Raw genomic sequence first — 19,238 nt, forward strand, 5'->3', positions numbered from 1 at the left:
GTGTGATACAACCATGTCTTATACCTTCCCATACAGACACCGTGTGATACAACCATGTCTCATACCTTCCCATACAGACACCGTGTGATACAACCATGTCTCATACCTTCCCATACAGACACCGTGTGATACAACCATGTCTCATACCTTCCCATACAGACACCGTGTGATACAACCATGTCTCATACCTTCCCATACAGACACCGTGTGATACAACCATGTCTTATACCTTCCCATACAGACACCGTGTGATACAACCATGTCTCATACCTTCCCATACAGACACCGTGTGATACAACCATGTCTCATACCTTCCCATACAGACACCGTGTGATACAACCATGTCTCATACCTTCCCATACAGACACCGTGTGATACAACCATGTCTCATACCTTCCCATACAGATACCGTGTGATACAACCATGTCTTATACCTTACTATAAAGACACCGTGTGATACAACCATGTCTTATACCTTCCCATACAGACACCGTGTGATACAACAGTGTCTTATACCTTCCCATACAGACACCGTGTGATACAACCATGTCTTATACCTTCCCATACAGACACCGTGTGATACAACCATGTCTTATACCTTCCCATACAGACACCGTGTGATACAACCATGTCTTATACCTTCCCATATGGACACTGTGTGTGATATAACCATGTCGTATACTTTCCCATACGGACACCATGTGATACAACCAGGTCTTGTACGAACACTGTGTGATACAACCATGTCTTCCCTTTCCAGCTTGGAGGAGCTATTCTTGTGCCTTAATGACTACGATGCCATCGTCAGTTCTCCGGTTTGTTTTCATTCTCTAAAGCTTCTTCACATAACGGACAATAACCTCCAGGACTGGTCGGATGTGTGTAAATTGGGCACAATGTTCCCTTGTCTCCACACCCTTGTCCTTGCAAATAACAACATTTTGGCCATTGAGGATTCGGACGGATCTCTATCGCAGCTGTTTCCAAATCTCCGCTCAATAAGTCTTCATAAATCGGGTGAGATTTTTTTCATCTTCAGCATTATTTCACTTTCGCACAATCGTACGAACAGATAGTGTCCTTCTTTAGTCAAACTGTGCCTCAAAGTTTACAAACTAGGATGTTGTATTAACCAGGCCAGCCATATAGGTGCTCGGATATGGAAAGGGTGTAACTGTGCCGGCAAATGTTCTCCTGGGAATAAGGTCATCGGTTCTGCGCTATTTTCAAAGCCGCGAGTCCCATCTTCTATATTCTACATGTTTTTATCTTTACAATTCATTTGCTGGAATGGAGCAGACATCTGTAGGTAGTATATATTGGGTATTTAGGTACTTCTAACCAAATACTGGGAAAAAAGTGAGTGGGTTAGGCCGCACATCGTAGTGACACATACCATTATCAGCAGGGACCCTGTTCAACTCGTGAAAAAGTAATGTTTTAAAATATTTACATTAATATGATTGCCCTTTTCTAATCTGGTGATCAAAAATTGCTGGTATCTTATCAGTTTTGTTTTATTAGGGAACAGCACCCATAGAAATTCCCTTATATAATAACGTTATTAGTAATGTCACCGATGTCACCGGGAGGTGTGGGGGCATCAGATGATAACTTGCTGCTGTTGTAGACAACTTATTTGTACGCTGCTTCTTGTTTCCTAAAACAGATATTAATATACTCTGATAATGTCATCAGTGCACCCCCTTCATATTCATGAAGTTTCTCCATACATGATTTAAAGGGGTGTTTCCAGGACTATTTTTTTTTTACTATGGACCTAAGAATTAACAGGCGGATAGTTGCTATCTACCTGACTGTTGTGTCCAGCGCCAATCTCTGCCAGCACAGAGGAGTCACAGACCGCTCCTGCCGGCGATTCAGTGAGTTCCCTGTCATCACATCGATAGAGCAGCGGCTTCTCTTCCTCTCTACTCTGTTGACGGGGCGTGACTGCCGAAGTCATGCTGATTGACAGTCTGCTCCCCGCTGCCCAACTGCGGGGAGCCATCCATCAATCAGTATGATTTGTGCAGTCATGCCCAATCGACAGAGTATTCTGGAAGAGGAAGAAGAGCTGCTCTGTTGATGCGGAGCAGCTGAGTAGTTGTCAGTAGCGTTCAGTGACCGCTCTGAGCTGGCGCCGTCTAGAACAGGCAGATAGTTACCTCTGTTACCAACTACCTGCATGCTAGTTTTTAGGCCCATAGTAAAAAAAATAAATGAAATGGTCCTGGACAACCCATTTAATGTAGAAATTCTGTAATGTTCATTTGATTTGTCATAGTTTACATTGCAAAAATTCAGTCAAATGTTCCTTATTGCATTTGTAAAATGGGAGATTTTGGGCCACCACTGATTTGCAGGCAAAAATACCCAAAACATTCACCCAGTATTCAAAAACCAATGACAATCAGGTATCTCCCAGTAACTTCAATAATGTTTATATGCAGTGGACACTTTTATCATATATATATATAGTACAGACCAAACGTTTGGACACACCTTCTAATTTAAAGATTTTTCTGTATTTTCATGACTATGAAAATTGTACATTCACACTGAAGGCATCAAAACTATGAATTAACACATGTGGAATTATATACTTAACAAAAAAAGTGTGAAACAACTGAAAATATGTCTTATATTCTAGGTTCTTCAAAGTAGCCACCCTTTGCTTTGATGACTGCTTTGCACACTCTTGGCATTCTCTTGATGAGCTTCAAGAGGTAGTCACCGGAAATGGTTTTCACTTCACAGGTGTGCCCTGTCAGGTTTAAGAAGTGGGATTTCTTGCCTTATAAATGGGGTTGGGACCATCAGTTGTGTTGTGCAGAAGTCTGGTGGATACACAGCTGATAGTCCTACTGAATAGACTGTTAGAATTTGTATTATGGCAAGAAAAAAGCAGCTAAGTAAGGAAAACGAGTGGCCATCATTACTTTAAGAAATGAAGGTCAGTCAGTCCGAAAAATTGGGAAAACTTTGAAAGTGTCCCCAAGTGCAGTTGCAAAAACCATCAAGCGCTACAAAGAAACTGGCTCACATGAGGACCGCCCCAGGAAAGGAAGACCAAGAGTCACCTCTGCTTCTGAGGATAAGTTTATCCGAGTCACCAGCCTCAGAAATCGCAGGTTAACTGCAGCTCAGATTAGAGACCGGGTCAATGCCACACAGAGTTCTAGCAGCAGACACATCTCTTCAAAAACTGTTAAGAGGAGACTTTGTGCAGCAGGCCTTCATGGTAAAATAGCTGCGAGGAAACCACTGCTAAGGACAGGCAACAAGCAGAAGAGACTTGTTTGGGCTAAATAACACAAGGAATGGACATTAGACCAGTGGAAATCTGTGCTTTGGTCTGATGAGTCCAAATTTGCGATCTTTGGTTCCAACCACCTTGTCTTTGTGCGACGCAGAAAAGGTGAACGGATGGACTCTACATGCCTGGTTCCCACCGTGAAGCATGGAGGAGGAGGTGTGATGGTGTGGGGGTGCTTTGCTGGTGACACTGTTGGGGATTTATTCAAAATTGAAGGCATACTGAACCAGCATGGCTACCACAGCATCTTGCAGCGGCATACTATTCCATCCGGTTTGCGTTTAGTTGGACCATCATTTATTTTTCAACAGGACAATGACCCCAAACACACCCCCAGGCTGTGTAAGGGCTATTTGACCAAGAAGGAGAGTGATGGGGTGCTACACCAGATGACCTGGCCTCCACAGTCACCAGACCTGAACCCAATCGAGATGGTTTGGTGTGAGCTGGACCGCAGAGTGAAGGCAAAAGGGCCAACAAGTGCTAAGCATCTCTGGGAACTCCTTCAAGATTGTTGGAAGACCATTTCCGGTGACTACCTCTTGAAGCTCATCAAGAGAATGCCAATAGTGTGCAAAGCAGTCATCAAAGCAAAAGGTGGCTACTTTGAAGAACCTAGAATATAAGACATATTTTCAGTTGTTTCACACTTTTTTGTTAAGTATATAATTCCACATGTGTTAGTTCATCGTTTTGATGCCTTCAGTGTGATTGAATACAGAAAATTCTTTAAATGAGAAGGTGTGTCCAAACTTTTGGTCTGTACTGTATGTATGTATACTCCTGGATGTAGTCCTCACCATGGAGCAAATGAGCACGAAGTAGAGGTTGAGCAAACCCAATCCAATGTGAAGATTTACAAGACATTTCTCCAGCTATTCCTCCAATGGCGATTATGAGAAACGACTTTTATTCAAATTCCATTAAAACATTTTCCATAGTCCACACAACAGAACAGTATAGACGCAGAGACCCCCCTGGACTACGCGTTTCAATGCCTTCTTCAAGGTCCAAACCCTGTCTAGATAGAACTAACAAGGAATATATAAGGCATATAATTGTTTGGAGGAGAAGCTACAGCCAACTGGGTGACCCCAATCAGTATGAATGTATCAGCTTTTCCCATAACGAGAAAATCTCAACATTATTACTGCTAGTTACCTTGATGCTCTATATAGACAGAGTATACATAGAACATTTATTCATAGTAACGTGGGTTGAATAAAGTCCTAGGTCCACCTAGTTAAACCTTTCTCCCTATGTTAGTGGTTACTGTTAATAAAATTGCAGTTTGTTTCATCCTATAATTTTTTATTCCTTCATTCATTTTTAGAGCCCCTCATATGCAGTTTGCAGCCTGATCTAAGTTTCAGATTTTCCTCTTTTGAGCTATCTCTCCCAGTAATATAGACTGGGTCTGTGTAATCCCTGTGTGTATCGCAGGGTGCTGCTGACTTCATTAGCTCATATATCAGAGCAGCTTCAATCTTTCTCTTTTTATTCCTCTTCATTTGCTTTCCTCTTTTTCTATATCCTGTTTTTGTCTGCCCTCTCTGAGACTCTACATGCTTTCTCCCCTCCATATTGTGGAAATCTATGTACAACCATTTCTCCCTTCCTGCTGCTATTTCTACCACTGAGAGAAGGGATTGGCAAAGCAGAGTGAGATAAAAGCACTGAGCAGGAGATTTAACATATTAATATAATTTTTGCAGAACATTCAGCTAAATAAAGGACTTACAGACAACTGCAAAATAGTAGATACCTTTTAATGAAGACTATTTAGAGAGTTGCTCAACTGTTCAATTAGGAGGCGAATGAGGAAAAAAAAGTAAATTTTAGTTACACCGAAACATATAAAAAAATGTTCTTCACTATATTTTACATTTCAGAGGGCTCTATCCAGGTCTTAGAGAGCTTGTCACCACTTTTCGCTTATGAACTAAACATAGAGGGGTGAACAGTTCAAGGGGCTGCATCTTTCTTTTATAAATTGAGGTATAGAACTGACTCTTATTATCTTTCCTACTGGAAATGTAAATTTAAGGAGATCTCCGCTAATAACACTTTGTTTTCTTTGGACTCCTTCAAGCATAATGTACATTGACCGCAGAACACATAATAGGGCTCGGTCCTCTATTGTGCTGCCATTTCTATCATGTAAGAGTAACCCCTAAGTAAGCCGCACAACCCACCATGTCTATTTCATAGGAGCGCAGTGATGACAGGCTCTCTCCAAGTTCTCCCGCACAGACACCGCTTTGTATCATGGAGATCCCCCTTATTAGGCACAGTTGACAGCTTCCCTCTACTGTGCAGTTTACAGCTATGACCTATGAATATTTATCTCTGTTTCTATAGGTATAAACTCCTGGGAAGACATTGAGAAACTAAACACTTTGCCCATGCTTGAAGAAATCCGATTGCTCGGTATACCTCTTGTGGAGCCTTACAGCACAGAGGAGCGGAGGAAATTAGTTATTGCAAGGTGCGTATTCTATTCTTATCGGGATCATTCCAACCATGTAATTATAATAACTATGTGATGTGGTAATGGCCCCATTTCTGTATGAATGCTTAGGAGAAGACTCAATACGAATTTTTTTCCGAGCACGTTTGACTTTCTTTTTTCTTAAATAATTTCCTAGAAGTATATTGAAAAGAACCCCAAGAAATAAAAGTATTGTCTACTTCAAAAAAATTTCACATTGTTGAAGTGTAACTTTTTTTTATGCCATTCTGACCATATTTTTTTATTTGGACAATCCCTTTAATTACATATCCACATCTGCCATGCTTTTACAGAAGATGTGCACACTTAATTTATGTAACTGGCTGTGCTCTATACGGCGCGGGCGCCGACTGTTATACAGCCAGCACCCAAGATTAACTGCTGCATTTAGAGCTAGTTTCAGTCTCAACCTCTTAGATGCCTCTGTCAATCGTGATAGAGACATTTAAGAGGTTAGAAATGAGGGGTAAGGAATCGCTTCCGTCGCCGATCGCTTCTTTCCTTCATGTGTACTAATGGATTGTAATGGCAACCATTGACATACTGAAGTACACCTATGAAGCTCAGCCCTTTGCTGGGCTTCATAGGAAACTGGTAATTGTACAGTACAATACTACAGTATCTCAGTGTATTGTGTAAATGATCATATATGAAATATTCATCTCATGCTCTGTTTGTATGGTCACATCACTTCCAAAAACAATAGAGGAAAAAGAAATCATAAAGTCGTTTGGACCCCAAAACAAACAATCATACTAATGTCAACTGAACAATAAAAAAAAAGATATAGCTTTTTTTCAAAATAGTAAAACCGAAAAACTCTATAAATTTGGTGTTATCATAACCATACTTGACCCATAGAGCAAAGTTACCAGGTTATTCTTACTATATAGTATATAAATTCGGAATTGCTATAACTGTACTGACCTGGGGAAGAAAGTTGCCGTAAAGTGAATGCCGAAGTTCCCGCAATGCGATGTACAGTTGTGCTGAAAAGTCTACATACCCCGGCAGAATTTTTCCTTTCTTGGCTTTGTTTCAGAGAATATGAATGATAACCAAAAAACTTTTTTCTCCACTCATGGTTATTGGTTGGGTGAAGCCATTTATTGTCAAACTATTGTGTTTTCTCTTTTTAAATCTTAATGACAACCAAAAACATCCAAATGACCCTGATCAAAAGTTCACATACCCCAGTTCTTAATACCATGTATTGCCCCCTCTAACATCAATGACAGCTTGAAGTCTTTTGTGGTAGTTGTGGATGAGGTTCTGTTTTTTCTCAGATGGTAAAGCTGCCCATTCTTCATGGCAAAAAGCCTCCAGTTCCTGTAAATTCCTGGGCTGTCTAGCATGAACTGTGCGCTTGAGATCTCCCCAGAGTGGCTCAATGATATTGAGGTCAGGAGACTGAGATGGCCACTCCAGAACCTTCACTTTGTTCTGCTGTAGCCAATGACTTGGCCTTGTGCTTTGGATCGTTGTCATGTTGGAACGTCCAAGTACGTCGCATGCGCAGCTTCCGGGCTGATGAGTGCAAATTTGCCTCCAGTTTTTGCTAATAACTTACTGCATTCATCTTTCCTTCAACTTTTACCAAGTTTCCTGTGCCTTTGTAGCTCACACATCCCCAAAACATCAGCGATTCACCTCCGTGCTTTACTGTAGGAATGGTGTTCCTTTCATCATAGGCCTTGTTGACCTCTCTCCAAATGTAACGTTTATGGTTGTGGCCAAAAAGTTCAATTTTGGTCTCATCACTCCAAATTACCTTGTTCCAGACGTTTTGAGGCTTGTCTCTGTGCTGTTTGGCGTATTGTAGGCGAGATAGTTTGTGGCATTTGCGCAGAAATGGCTTTCTTCTGGCGACTCGACCATGCAGCCCATTTTTCTTCAAGTGCATCTTGAAACAGCCACACCGCTAGTTTTCAGAGAGTCCTGAATTTCAGCTGATGATATTTGTGGGTTTTTCTTTGCATCCTGAACACTTTTCCTGGCAGTTGTGGCCAAAATTTTTGTTGGTCTACCTGACCGTGGTTTGGTTTTTCCAGAGCCCCTGATTTTCCATTTGTTAATCACAGTTTGAACTTATGACTGGCATTATCAATTCCTTGAATATTTTTTGTATCCCTTTCCTGTGTTACACAGTTCAACTACCTTTTCCGTAGATCCATTGACAATTCTTTGGCTTTCCCCATGACTCACAATCCAGAAATGTCAGAGGCTGGATCTAAGATGCAAGAGTCTGTCTGGATCCCAGAAACTCACTCAGCTTTTATGCACACATGCTGATTACAAGCCAACAGGTCAGAGGTGAGGATGTTACCTTTAGTAGCCATTCAAACCTATTTGTGTCAAATTCTGTGCATGTTATCAGGCCAAAATCACCAGGGTATGTGAACTTTTGATCAGGTTCACTTGGATGTTTTTGATTGTCATTAGGATTTAAAAAGAGAAAACACAGTAGTTTGACAATAAATGGCTTCACCCAACCAATAACCATGAGTGGAGAAAAATGTTTTTTGTTATCATTCATATTCGCTGAAACAAGGCCAAGAAAGGAAAAATTCTGCCGGGGTATGTAAACTTTTGAGCACAACTGTACATGGCACAGTGATAAAACTGGCTGAGAAGCGAAGCCGGCTGTATATTATAGCTGACACCCTGCTGTAACGGCTGTGATCAGTGTTAACTCCTTAGATGCTGCTCTCAATAGTGACAGCAACTAGGTGGTTAACGGAATGCGGGGACTTCCTCTTTAACCCCATTGGCACCCTTGCGACATGAACGCAGAGTGCTAATGGTTGCTATACTTGGCCTCAGGGCCATTGAAGCTGGACGGCCCTGAGGCCATTAGGCCCCACCATAAGCAGGGTCTAACACACCTCCTGTCAGTATAAAACAAACAGGTCTAGTGCAGTGCAATACAGAAGTATTGCAGGATATTGGACCAGTGATCAGACTAGAGAAAGTTCAAGTCACATGAAAGGGATTAACCAAAAAAAAAAAAAGTCCAATAAAGTTGAAAAAATAACTCACATTTTTTCCCACTAAAACTACTATTTTTTATGTAAAAAAAAAACAAAAAACCTATAAATAATTATTATTTCAAGCATCTGGAATGACCTGAGCTATAAAATTGTACCATTGTTTAATCCATAAAATAAACACCGTAAAAATAATTTAAAAAAAATACACCAAAATACAGGTTTTTCCTCATACTGACACAAACAATTCAATAAAAAGTGTTCAAAAAGACATGTAAAAAAAACTGAAAATGTCATCTTGTTCCTTAAAAAGGAAGCCTTCACGCAGCTCAAGTCCCAACACGGCTCTTTGAAATATAAAAAAGTTATAGCTTTCAGAATATAGTGATACATTTTTGTAAAAAAATAAATGTGTGCAAAACTAGCAAAATCTACAATATTAAATAACTGTGGTGTCGCTGTAATCGCACTGACCTGAAGAATAAATCCATCTTACCCCGTTTACTGCATGGTGAATATCGTAAAATGGCGTTTAAAAAAAAAAATCCTGTTTATTTGTTCATTCTGTGTTTTCAAAAATCTGAATAAAAAGCGATTTATAAAATGTTATGTATACCCCCAGATGGCACCATTAAAAACTTCAACTCACCCCACACAAATAACAAACCCCTACTCAGATCTGTCTATGGGAAAATAGAGGTTTTCCACATTACTAGTAGCTCAAAGATGCTGGAAAAGCAACGTTTGCTCTAAAAACCAATCCAGTAAAATCCACTCTCCCAAAGCCAAATGGCCCCTTCTGAGCCCCGTGATGTACCCAAACCACAGTTTAGGTCATCATGTGGAGTATTCCTGCAGAGGAGAGAACGCTCAGAATGGGGTTCTCCAGGACTTGATGACATATCCATTGGATGGAGTCCTCAATAAGAGATTGGTAGGGGTCCGAAACTTGTCACATCCCCCGATCAGCGAAACATATCAGCCCCATACATTGCTTAGCAGCTGCATGCAAATTTATTTAAAGGATATTTGGGAGAAATGGCGTACTAATTTATGGGACTATTTTTTCTTATGAGCCATTGTAAAAATTAATAATTTAGATATGAATCTGGTCATTATTGTAACAAAAGTTAATTTTCACACAGCCGAGTGGTAAAATGTGACATAAAGACAAAAACTATGAAAATGAAAAATTTGGGGCTTAAGCATCATTTTAGTGAAAAAAAAACTTTTTTTTTCTTTCTTGTCACAATGTTAGAAACTTTTGTGGAGCACCTGTGAGTCCAAAATGGTAATTACACCCCTAGATGAATTGCTTAAGAGTAGTGTTGAGCGAGTATGTTCTGTTAACCCTTTCGGCGAGTATGCTTGGGCCGAGCTCCGAGTATTTATAGCTGCTCGGTGATATGGTTAAATTGCTCCCGTGTGCATGATTTGCGACTGTTTGACAGTTTTATTATATGGGAGGAATGTCTATTTCTTACACATTCCTCACATGTAATAAAGCTGTCAAACAGTCGCAAATCATGCACACAGGAGCGATTTAACCTAATCACCGAGCAGCTGTAACTACTCGGAGCTCGGCCCGAGCATACTCGGACAGAACATACTCGCTCAACACTACTTAAGAGGTGTAGTAGCCAAACTGGGGTCATTTGTAGAGGTGAATTCTGCTGTTTTAGCATATTGGAGGCACTGAAAATGCAACATACCATCTGCAGTCTATTTCAGCCAAATTTGTGCTCCAAAAGTGAAATATTGCTCCTTCTCTTCCATGCCATCCCATGTGCCCAAACATTAGATTCTGTCTACGTATGGGGTATTGCCTCCTTTGTAGAAACTGCGTAACAAATGTTCGAGTGAATTTTTTTTTATCATTACAGCTTGTGAAAATGAGGCTAAAATTATATTTTAGTTGAAAGTATGTACTTTTTCACTTTTTTACTCAATTTTGCATCTGAAGGGTTAACAAGCTTCTTTAATGTAGTTTTGAAGGGTGCAATTTTTAAAATGGTATTATATCCGCTTTGGGGGTTTTCTGACATTTAGGCCCCTTCAAAACTGAATAAGTCTTTAAAAAATAGATTTTGCAAAATCAGTTGAAAAATGGAAAAATTGCTGCTTAATTTTTAATCCTTCTGACATCCTAAAATATTGAATAAAAGGATGATTGTGAAATGTTATTAACCATTTTATGTGGTATGACTGGTATAAGGGCATAAAAGTTCAAAAGTATGAAACTTGTAAATTTCTCTACATTTTTGCCAAATTTGTGAGACTTTCATAAGTAAACGCAAATCTTATCAACTTAAATTTACCACCATCGTGAAGTGGAAAGCGCGAGGGAAAAACATCCAAGAATCACTGAGATTGGAAGAAGCTTTCCACAGTTATTTCCACACAAAGTGACACATGTCTGAGATGGAAAATGGGGCTGTCAGGAAGGTCAAAACTGGCATTGGATGGAATGTATCTACAGGACTCTGTTCACCCTTGTTTGGCCAGTATGAATCAGCATAGACTTTTTGTCTATATATATATATATATATATATATATATATATATATATATATATATATATATATATATATATATATATATATATATATATATATATATAATATCTCCTTGGTCCTGTCCTTGATCTATTCACTTTCAGAAATAATCAGGAGACATTAAAGGGAATCTGTCAGCAGGTTTTTCCTAATCTGACTGCAGCATGATGTAGAGACCCTGATTCCAGCAATGTGTTACTAACTGGGCTGCTTGCTATAGTTTTGATTATATCCTGCTTATAAAAAGTGATTTTATCACTTGAGGATTAGTAAACCTGCTGCCATGTAGTCCAACCCTGCCCCCACCACTGATTGGCAGCTTTCTGCCTATGAAGAGTGTACACAGAAAGCTGCCAATCAGTGGTGTGTGTGGGGTTATACAGAGCTCAGAAACAGAGGCAAAAAGGCAATGGTATTTACAAGCCAAGATCTCATCGAATGTTCAGACAGGATGCATCAGACCCCCCTATTAGAAAGAGGTAACACAGGTGTAGAATGCTGATGAACAACCACTCTCAACCTCTCAGTCAATTGAGGGGGTGATTGCCTAGCATTAGAATTGCACACAGATGAAGCTTGCAATAGGGTGCAAGTCATACAGAGCATAGCATTCAGAGATTTGCGGCAGATAAAACAAAGATTTTATCAAAACTGCAGCAAGCAGCTCAATAAGTGATGGATCACTGGAACCAAGGTCGCTGCCCTTACATCATACTGCTCTCAGATAGCTAAAACCTGCTGACAGATTCCATTGAAGGCTTTTTCAAAAATTTGTGATAGAGTATAGAATTTGATGGATAGGTTAAGTAATGGCAAATTTTATATTTTATCAATCACTTGACCGCTGCAGCCAATCACTGGCTTCAAATGTGACAATTACATGAACTGCATGTGACTAGAGGAGGCTTTTTCTATTGTGTTATAGAAAGGGGTACTGAGCAAGGGTCCCCTCTATAACATTCATATGACTTTATGAAGACCTCACTCTAGCCCTAAAATATAACACAGACCCCGTTTGAAAACCCCTAATCTAAGGCCTCTCCTGGAGCTGAATGAAGCTGGTCACTGCGCCGTATAGACTGGAGCTGCTAATTAATTCTGACAGTAATAAATCCAGGTTTTATCACTTTATGAAACATCTTGAGACTGCAGTGATGAGCGATTACTTTGTGAGAAGAGTCCCACAATCGCTCTGGAATTTGGAGATGACCTGGATGATATTCATACTTTCTAAAGTTTCTTGCCCGCGCTATTTCTATGGGGTCACCCTGGTACATTTAAGTCTTTTGGCAGTGAGACCCGGGAGTGAAAGCATATTGATTTCATGAAAAGACAGATCCGGGCATTCTCCTCTCCAGTTTTAATGCAGTGTAGTGATGGTCTTGCTAATCTTTTCCTCTCATATGAACTCCTAGATTGCCGTCTGTTTCCAAACTGAATGGCAGTGTTGTCACAGAAGGTGAAAGAGAAGACTCCGAGAGATTCTTCCTCCGTTACTATATGAATGTCCCAAAGGAAGAAGTTCCATTACGGTGAGACTATAGACAATAGCAAATAAAAAAAGCTTAATAAGAAGGGCTGATGCCCAGACACAATTTACTTTTTTTTGTTGTAGGGAAGTCAGAACAGTAAATATTGGTCCTGGGGCATAATGACCATCGTTGTCCTCATTGATTTATCTTCATCTTTTTCTAGGAACTCGTCACGTCTAGTAAATTTGTTGCTCAGTGCAGGTAAACCGAATCGCAGTCAGCCAAGTATATCGGTGCAGTTTATCTAGGATAGGTACTTGCAAATCCCAGAGATGGAGACTCCATTCCCCTGCATAGCCTTTAGCAGAATATAGGCTGCCATTTTTGCTTGTGACAAGGTATACACACAGAGCATGTATCTGCTGCCTATAGGAAATCACTGTTTGTTTTTTTTCTCCTGTTTTTTATTTTTAACATATTAATAACACCTTCCTTATTTTTCACCACTATCTTCCCAGGGCTGTAATAGTCCACTTTTGGGTTGTACTGGTGACACGCCATTTATAGTGAGGGCATGTTCTCACAATAATGGCCAGAATCAGGGGAGATCTGAGGACTTTCCTGGCCATGGACCCATAATTTTTTTGTTCAGATGACATCTGTTAAAGGGAATCTGTCAGCTGGATTTGATCCTCCTTAAACTATTTACAGTATATGTGCAATTCAGCATTCAAATTGATATACAAACTAAGCTGAAGAGCTATTTGTAGATCTGAAGCCTCTGTCACTCCAGATCTATTCCCCGCCCAGTGCTGCCGCCTCCTCCTGCCTGACTGACTGCTCCTTTGCCTGAATTCACAGAGCACAGAGACTGTCAAGCAAAGCAGGAGGAGGCGGCGCTGGGCGAGGAATAGAGCTGGAGTGACTGAGGCTTCAGATCTACGAATAGCACTTCAGTCTCATTTGCATATCCATTCAAACACTGATTTCTCTGTAACAAAGGAGTGGACTGGTCATGTAAAGTTATTGAAGGACTTGTATTAGAAAGAGCTACACGAGCATATAAATAATTTGGGGGGTGAAATCCTGCTGAAAGGTTCCCTTTAAACTTCTTAAATGTCAGCCAATAGTGAGTGTAGTGCCTAAGCTGTTTGAAGGAGGAAAGGTGTTCTATCATTGGGTTAAATGATTTACTTTAGAGCATGGTAAACCGTAAAGTAAAAATACATATAAGCTTTAACGACAATTATAAAAAAATTTAGACAAAAAAGTTACCATATAATTTTGTGATTGCTGTAAAAAAAATATATAAAAAAAAGAAATGGAAAAATCAATGGCAGATTTACTCTACCACAATATTGACTAAGAAGCAAAAAAATTACAGCTCTCAAAATGCATCAACAGTAGAGATGGGCGAACCCAAACAGTAAAGTTCGAGGTCTGTACCTAACACCCACTGTTCGGGCACAGACACCGAACACTGACTTCCTCAGGAAGTCCTTGTTACTGTTCGGTTTTGGGTGTTTCCCTTTCTGTTATCTGCATTACAGGGCAAAAAATAGGGCTCTGATCGGTGGTAACAGTGTAACAGATGATTGATAGTTAATAGATAGATATATAGATAGATGATGGACAGACTGCTAGATGGATGGATAGGTAGACAGATAGATAATAGTTTACAGGGGGACCCCAGAAAAAAATGACATAGGGTCCTATAAATTCTAACCAGCAAAGGCTAAACAGACAGCTGTGGGCTGATATGAATAGCCAGGAAAGGGGCCATGGATATTAGCCCCCTCTGAGGCTAATAACATCAGCCCTCAGCGGCCCCAGAAATGGCGCAACAATAATATGGGTTGGGGTTCATGTCAGCCTTGTATTGGCAACTGACATGAAGCCCAGGGGTTAGTAATGGAGAGGCGTCTATAAAACTCCATTACTAACCCCATAGTAAAAGATTTTAAATAAAGACACAGCATGAAAAAAAATCTTTACACATTTATTTAAAAATAAAAAACACAGTTATACTCACATAACACCCAATCCATTTGAAGCCGTTAACACCTGTAAAAAACAAAAATAAAAAACAACCATATGCCTCACCCGTCCGATCTGATGAAATAATCCAGAGTTTCCCGCGACAATCTCACTTGCAGAACAGTTACATCAGCAGATGTGACTGCTCTACATGACAGCAGGCTACACACTGACACAGGCAGTGTGAAGCGCTGAGCTGCCGTAAGAGAGTTCACACGAGTTCATCAGCTGATGAACTCCTGTGACCTCACTTACGGCACTGCTGCTGCGTAAGAACTTTCTCACGCAGTAGTGCAGTAAGTGTGATCACTGGAGCTCATTTGCTGATGAACTCCTGTGACCTCTTTCATGGTAATTCAGCGCTATACACTGCGGGATAGAACAGTCACATCTGCTGATGTAACTGCTCTAGAAGTGAGATCGTCGCGGGACACTCTTGGTTACGGCGGATAGGTGAGTATTATGGTGGGTTATTATTTTTTCTCTTTTACAGGTGAAATGGGCTTCGGGGATTAGGCGTTAAGGTGAGTATTATAGTGTTTTTTTTTTATTTTTGTTTTTTTTGCAGGGGACAAGGGCATTGGGGATTAGGTGTGAGTATAATGTGTTTTTTATTTCTATATGTATTTATTTATTTGAACTTTTTTTTTTTACTTTGAGCACAGGCGCTGGCTAATGAATACTCTCATTAGCCGCGCCTGCGCTCGCTGTTAACAGTAACAGTAGGCGTCGGCTGATGGGAGTAGTCGTCTCATTAGCCGATGCCAGTGACCAGCGGTAAGCTTTTTGCCGCCAGTCACAGCTGCGGGATCACGCTGACATCTGACAGTGTGATACCGCAGCGCTCTAACCTGCGGTAACAATGCCGATCAGAGATCCTGTTTCCTGTGCTGTCACTTAGATGACAGCGTGGAAAACCGCGGATGTTCACGCCCCCTATTCATATGAATGGCGTTCGGGTACCATTCTGGTACCCAAACTTTTAATAATGTTCACCTGGACCTGAACATCTACGGGTCTGCCCATCACTAATCAACAGTTTTTTCTTTATTTCATTAAGTACTAAAAGATAAAATGTGTGAGTGTAAATAATATATATTTTTTAAATATAAAAAAAAAATAAATAAAACAAAATGAAATGTAACTCAACTGTTCTGTCCCCTGATGATCCAGTGACAATCCCTGTCTTTGTGTAAGTGCAGCTGAGACGTAAAAGTATCATGGTGGTTCCCATCGCTGAGCGGTGATGCCATTTTTAAGTCGATAGCCACTACCTATAGTTAAAATTGAACTTTCCTTGAAAATTGACCTTTCCTTGTAAATAACATGTAGGTTTAATTCATGCCTGCCTTTATTGTTCTTCTAATAATATTAGTAGTAGTAATAATAATATTTCATAATATTGGTATTTTATCATTCTTATTGTTTCAAAAAATATTTATAACATATAACTTCTATTGAGAAAAAGAATGATATTATTTTAATATTGTATCTTGTTTTATTACTCCCATTTTTAATAGGAGTAGTATTAGTGTTAATATTAATAATAAAAATTCTCCTCGCATTTGCGTGGGTTTCCACTGAGTACTCTGGTTTCCTCGCACATACAGATTGGGAATGTAGATTGTGGGGACAGTGATGATGACTGTAAAGCGCTGTGGAATTACCGTATTTTTCGGACTATAAGACGCACCAGACCATAAGACGCACCTAGGTTTTAGAGGAGGAAAATAAAAAAATAAAAATTTAAGCAAAAAATGTGGTCATGATGCACTTTTAAGAGGGAGGGGGTCTTCTGCTGACACTGGTATAGGGTAATGTCCCCCAATTCTGACAATATCCCCCATCCTGGTATATATGCTGTCCCCCTTCCTTTTATATGTGGTCCACATCCCCATCCTGGTATGCCTGGCATCCTTCCATCCTGGTATGCATGGCACCCCTCATCCTTATCCTGGTATGCATGGCACCCCTCATACCTATCCTAATATGCATGGCACCCATCATTCCTGTCCTGGTATGCATGGCACCCCTCATCCCTGTCCTGGTATGCATGGCACCCCTCATCCCTGTCCTGGTATGCATGGCACCTCTCATCCCTGTCCTGGTATGCAGGCACCCCTCATCCCTATCCTGGTATGCAGGCACCCCTCATCTCTATCCTGGTATGCATGGCACCCCTCATCCCTGTCATGGTATGCATGTCACCCCTCATCCCCAATCCTGGTATGCATGTCACCCCTAATCCCTGTCCTGGTATGCATGGCACCTCTCATCCCTGTCCCGGTATGCAGGCACCCCTCATCCCTATCCTGGTATGCAAGCACCCCTCATCCCTATCCTGGTATGCATGGCACCCATCATCCCTATACTGGTATGCATGGCACCCCTCATCCCTGTCATGGTATACATGGCACCCCTCATCCCTGTTATGGTATGCATGGCATCCCTCATCCCTGTCCTGGTATGCTTGGCACCCCTAATCCCTGTCCTGGAATGCATGGCACCCCTAATCCCCATCAGGCTGCACATTAAAAAAAAATAAACACTCCTACTCACCTCTCTTCTCTCTCCTCCAGCGCTGCATCCTGTCTGCCCACACTGATCTCTCCATGTGAGCCACGCATGACGTCACTGCCATGCGCGGCTCACAAGGAGAGATCAGCTGCCGGAAGTCACTGCTCCCCACGCCGGGTCTGTGTGCGCGGGGAGCAGAGACTTCACTCTCCTTCATAGCCGGCACACAGCGGAGCCGCGCTGCGGCTGCTGCTGCCGGCTATCTCCTGTGCCCGCTCATTAAAGGACATGAATATTCACCCCCTCCCCACACTCATGGGCGTGGAGAGAGGTTGAATATTCATGCCTTTAACAGCGGGCACAGGAGATAGCCGGCAGCAGCAGCCGCAGTGCGGCTACACTGTATACCGCTATTAAGGAGCATGAATATTCATTTTCTTTAGCAGCGGGGACAGTGTAGGCTGCTGCGGGCGGCTGCTGCCTCCTGTGCCCCGCTCCTCCACCGATACCGCTCCCTCCACACCACACACAAATATACACCCCCCCCCCAACATTCGGACCATAAGACGCACCCCCCATTTTCCCCCAAAATTTTGGAGGAAAAAAGTGCGTCTTATGGTCCGAAAAATACGGTAATGGCGCTATATAATCGAGTAAAAGAAAAAAAATCACATCATCTTGTATTACTAATATTCTTAGTACTCTTATTTTACTTTTTCCCTTAAAGAGGTTGTCCACTACTTTACAGAGGCTGGACAGACATCTGTCTGAGATGGTTTAGTGAATCCTGCATTGAGCAGGGGGTTGGACACTATGACCCTGGAGGTCCCTTCCAACTCTAACATTCTATGATGATCATTGATGACATATCCCTAGGATAGGTGATCAGTGTCTGATCAGTCGGGGTCCAATACCCGGCACCCACACCAATCAGCTGTTGTCAGTGGTGGCTGCAGCCTCCGGCTGGAAATGCCCAATTGCTGAGCTGCCCCCTCTTTTGATATTGGCCGCGGCAGAGTACTGCACATCTGCCTCCTATTCAAATCAATAGAAAGTGGATGTGCAGTACCTAAATGCGGCCACTATCAAAAGACGGGGCAGCTTAGCAATTGAGCATTTCCAGCCGGCGGCCGCAGCCACTGATCAGGTATTGATGACCTATCCTAAGGTTAGGTCATCAGTGATAAAGTGGTGGAAAACCTTTTTAATATTATTTCATTTGTGTAATAATAAAAAAGAAATGATAAAATTAAAAAATCTAATACATTATTTTTGTGCATATTTTTATTAATAGTGCATTATTATTATTCTTATTTGAATTCATATTAATTTTCTATTTTATGGTCTTAAAATGAAATGTGTTTGTGAATTTCACCATATGGATGTTGGCATTGTAAGATGCCAACCCACAGCATAATAGTTGTAATTTAGCAACGTGACTTTGTGGTCTTCATGTCACCCGGTCAAAGTTGCGGGGTAGCCCCAGCCTATAGTATAGGCAATATCCCGCACAGATGCTGCAATAACCATTCATCTTTTCGTCACTGTTTGTTTCATAAAGCAGGCATCACTTAAAAGCCGCAGGTAGCATGCTACTTCAAACCCTGAGACTCTGTGCGGAGTCCAAGCTCACTGCTGTCAATGAGCTCTTTGTCCATGGCTCTCCATCTGTGCAATGTGAAAAAGAGACAGCAATAGGTCTTGTGCAGTGATTAATGGCTGAGTCTTTCCAGTTCATAGAACCAGTGTGCTATTCCAAACTGCCTGCATCTCGGGTTGCAAGTGGCTGGGTCATTCTCCCCTGTGGATCCTCATGTTACTGGCTTACACGGTGCGGGG

General features: G+C 41.2%; 1 protein-coding gene across 5 annotated transcripts in view; it reads left to right on the forward strand.

The window, feature by feature from the left end:
- The window catches only part of TBCEL (tubulin folding cofactor E like), an 81,895-nt gene that overhangs the window by 52,950 nt on the left and 9,707 nt on the right, over positions 1–19,238 (forward strand). For all 5 annotated transcript variants that reach the window (XM_073656658.1, XM_073656660.1, XM_073656659.1 and 2 more), the window contains 3 exons: positions 761–1,017; positions 5,681–5,807; positions 12,789–12,905. In XM_073656658.1, coding sequence (XP_073512759.1) covers positions 761–1,017; positions 5,681–5,807; positions 12,789–12,905 — 501 coding nt within the window. The remainder of the gene's footprint in view (positions 1–760; positions 1,018–5,680; positions 5,808–12,788; positions 12,906–19,238) is intronic.

The sequence above is a fragment of the Phyllobates terribilis genome, unplaced genomic scaffold (assembly GCF_046119375.1).
Source record: "Phyllobates terribilis strain yellow unplaced genomic scaffold, ASM4611937v1 Scaffold_12__6_contigs__length_324123572, whole genome shotgun sequence".
NCBI lineage: Eukaryota > Metazoa > Chordata > Amphibia > Anura > Dendrobatidae > Phyllobates > Phyllobates terribilis.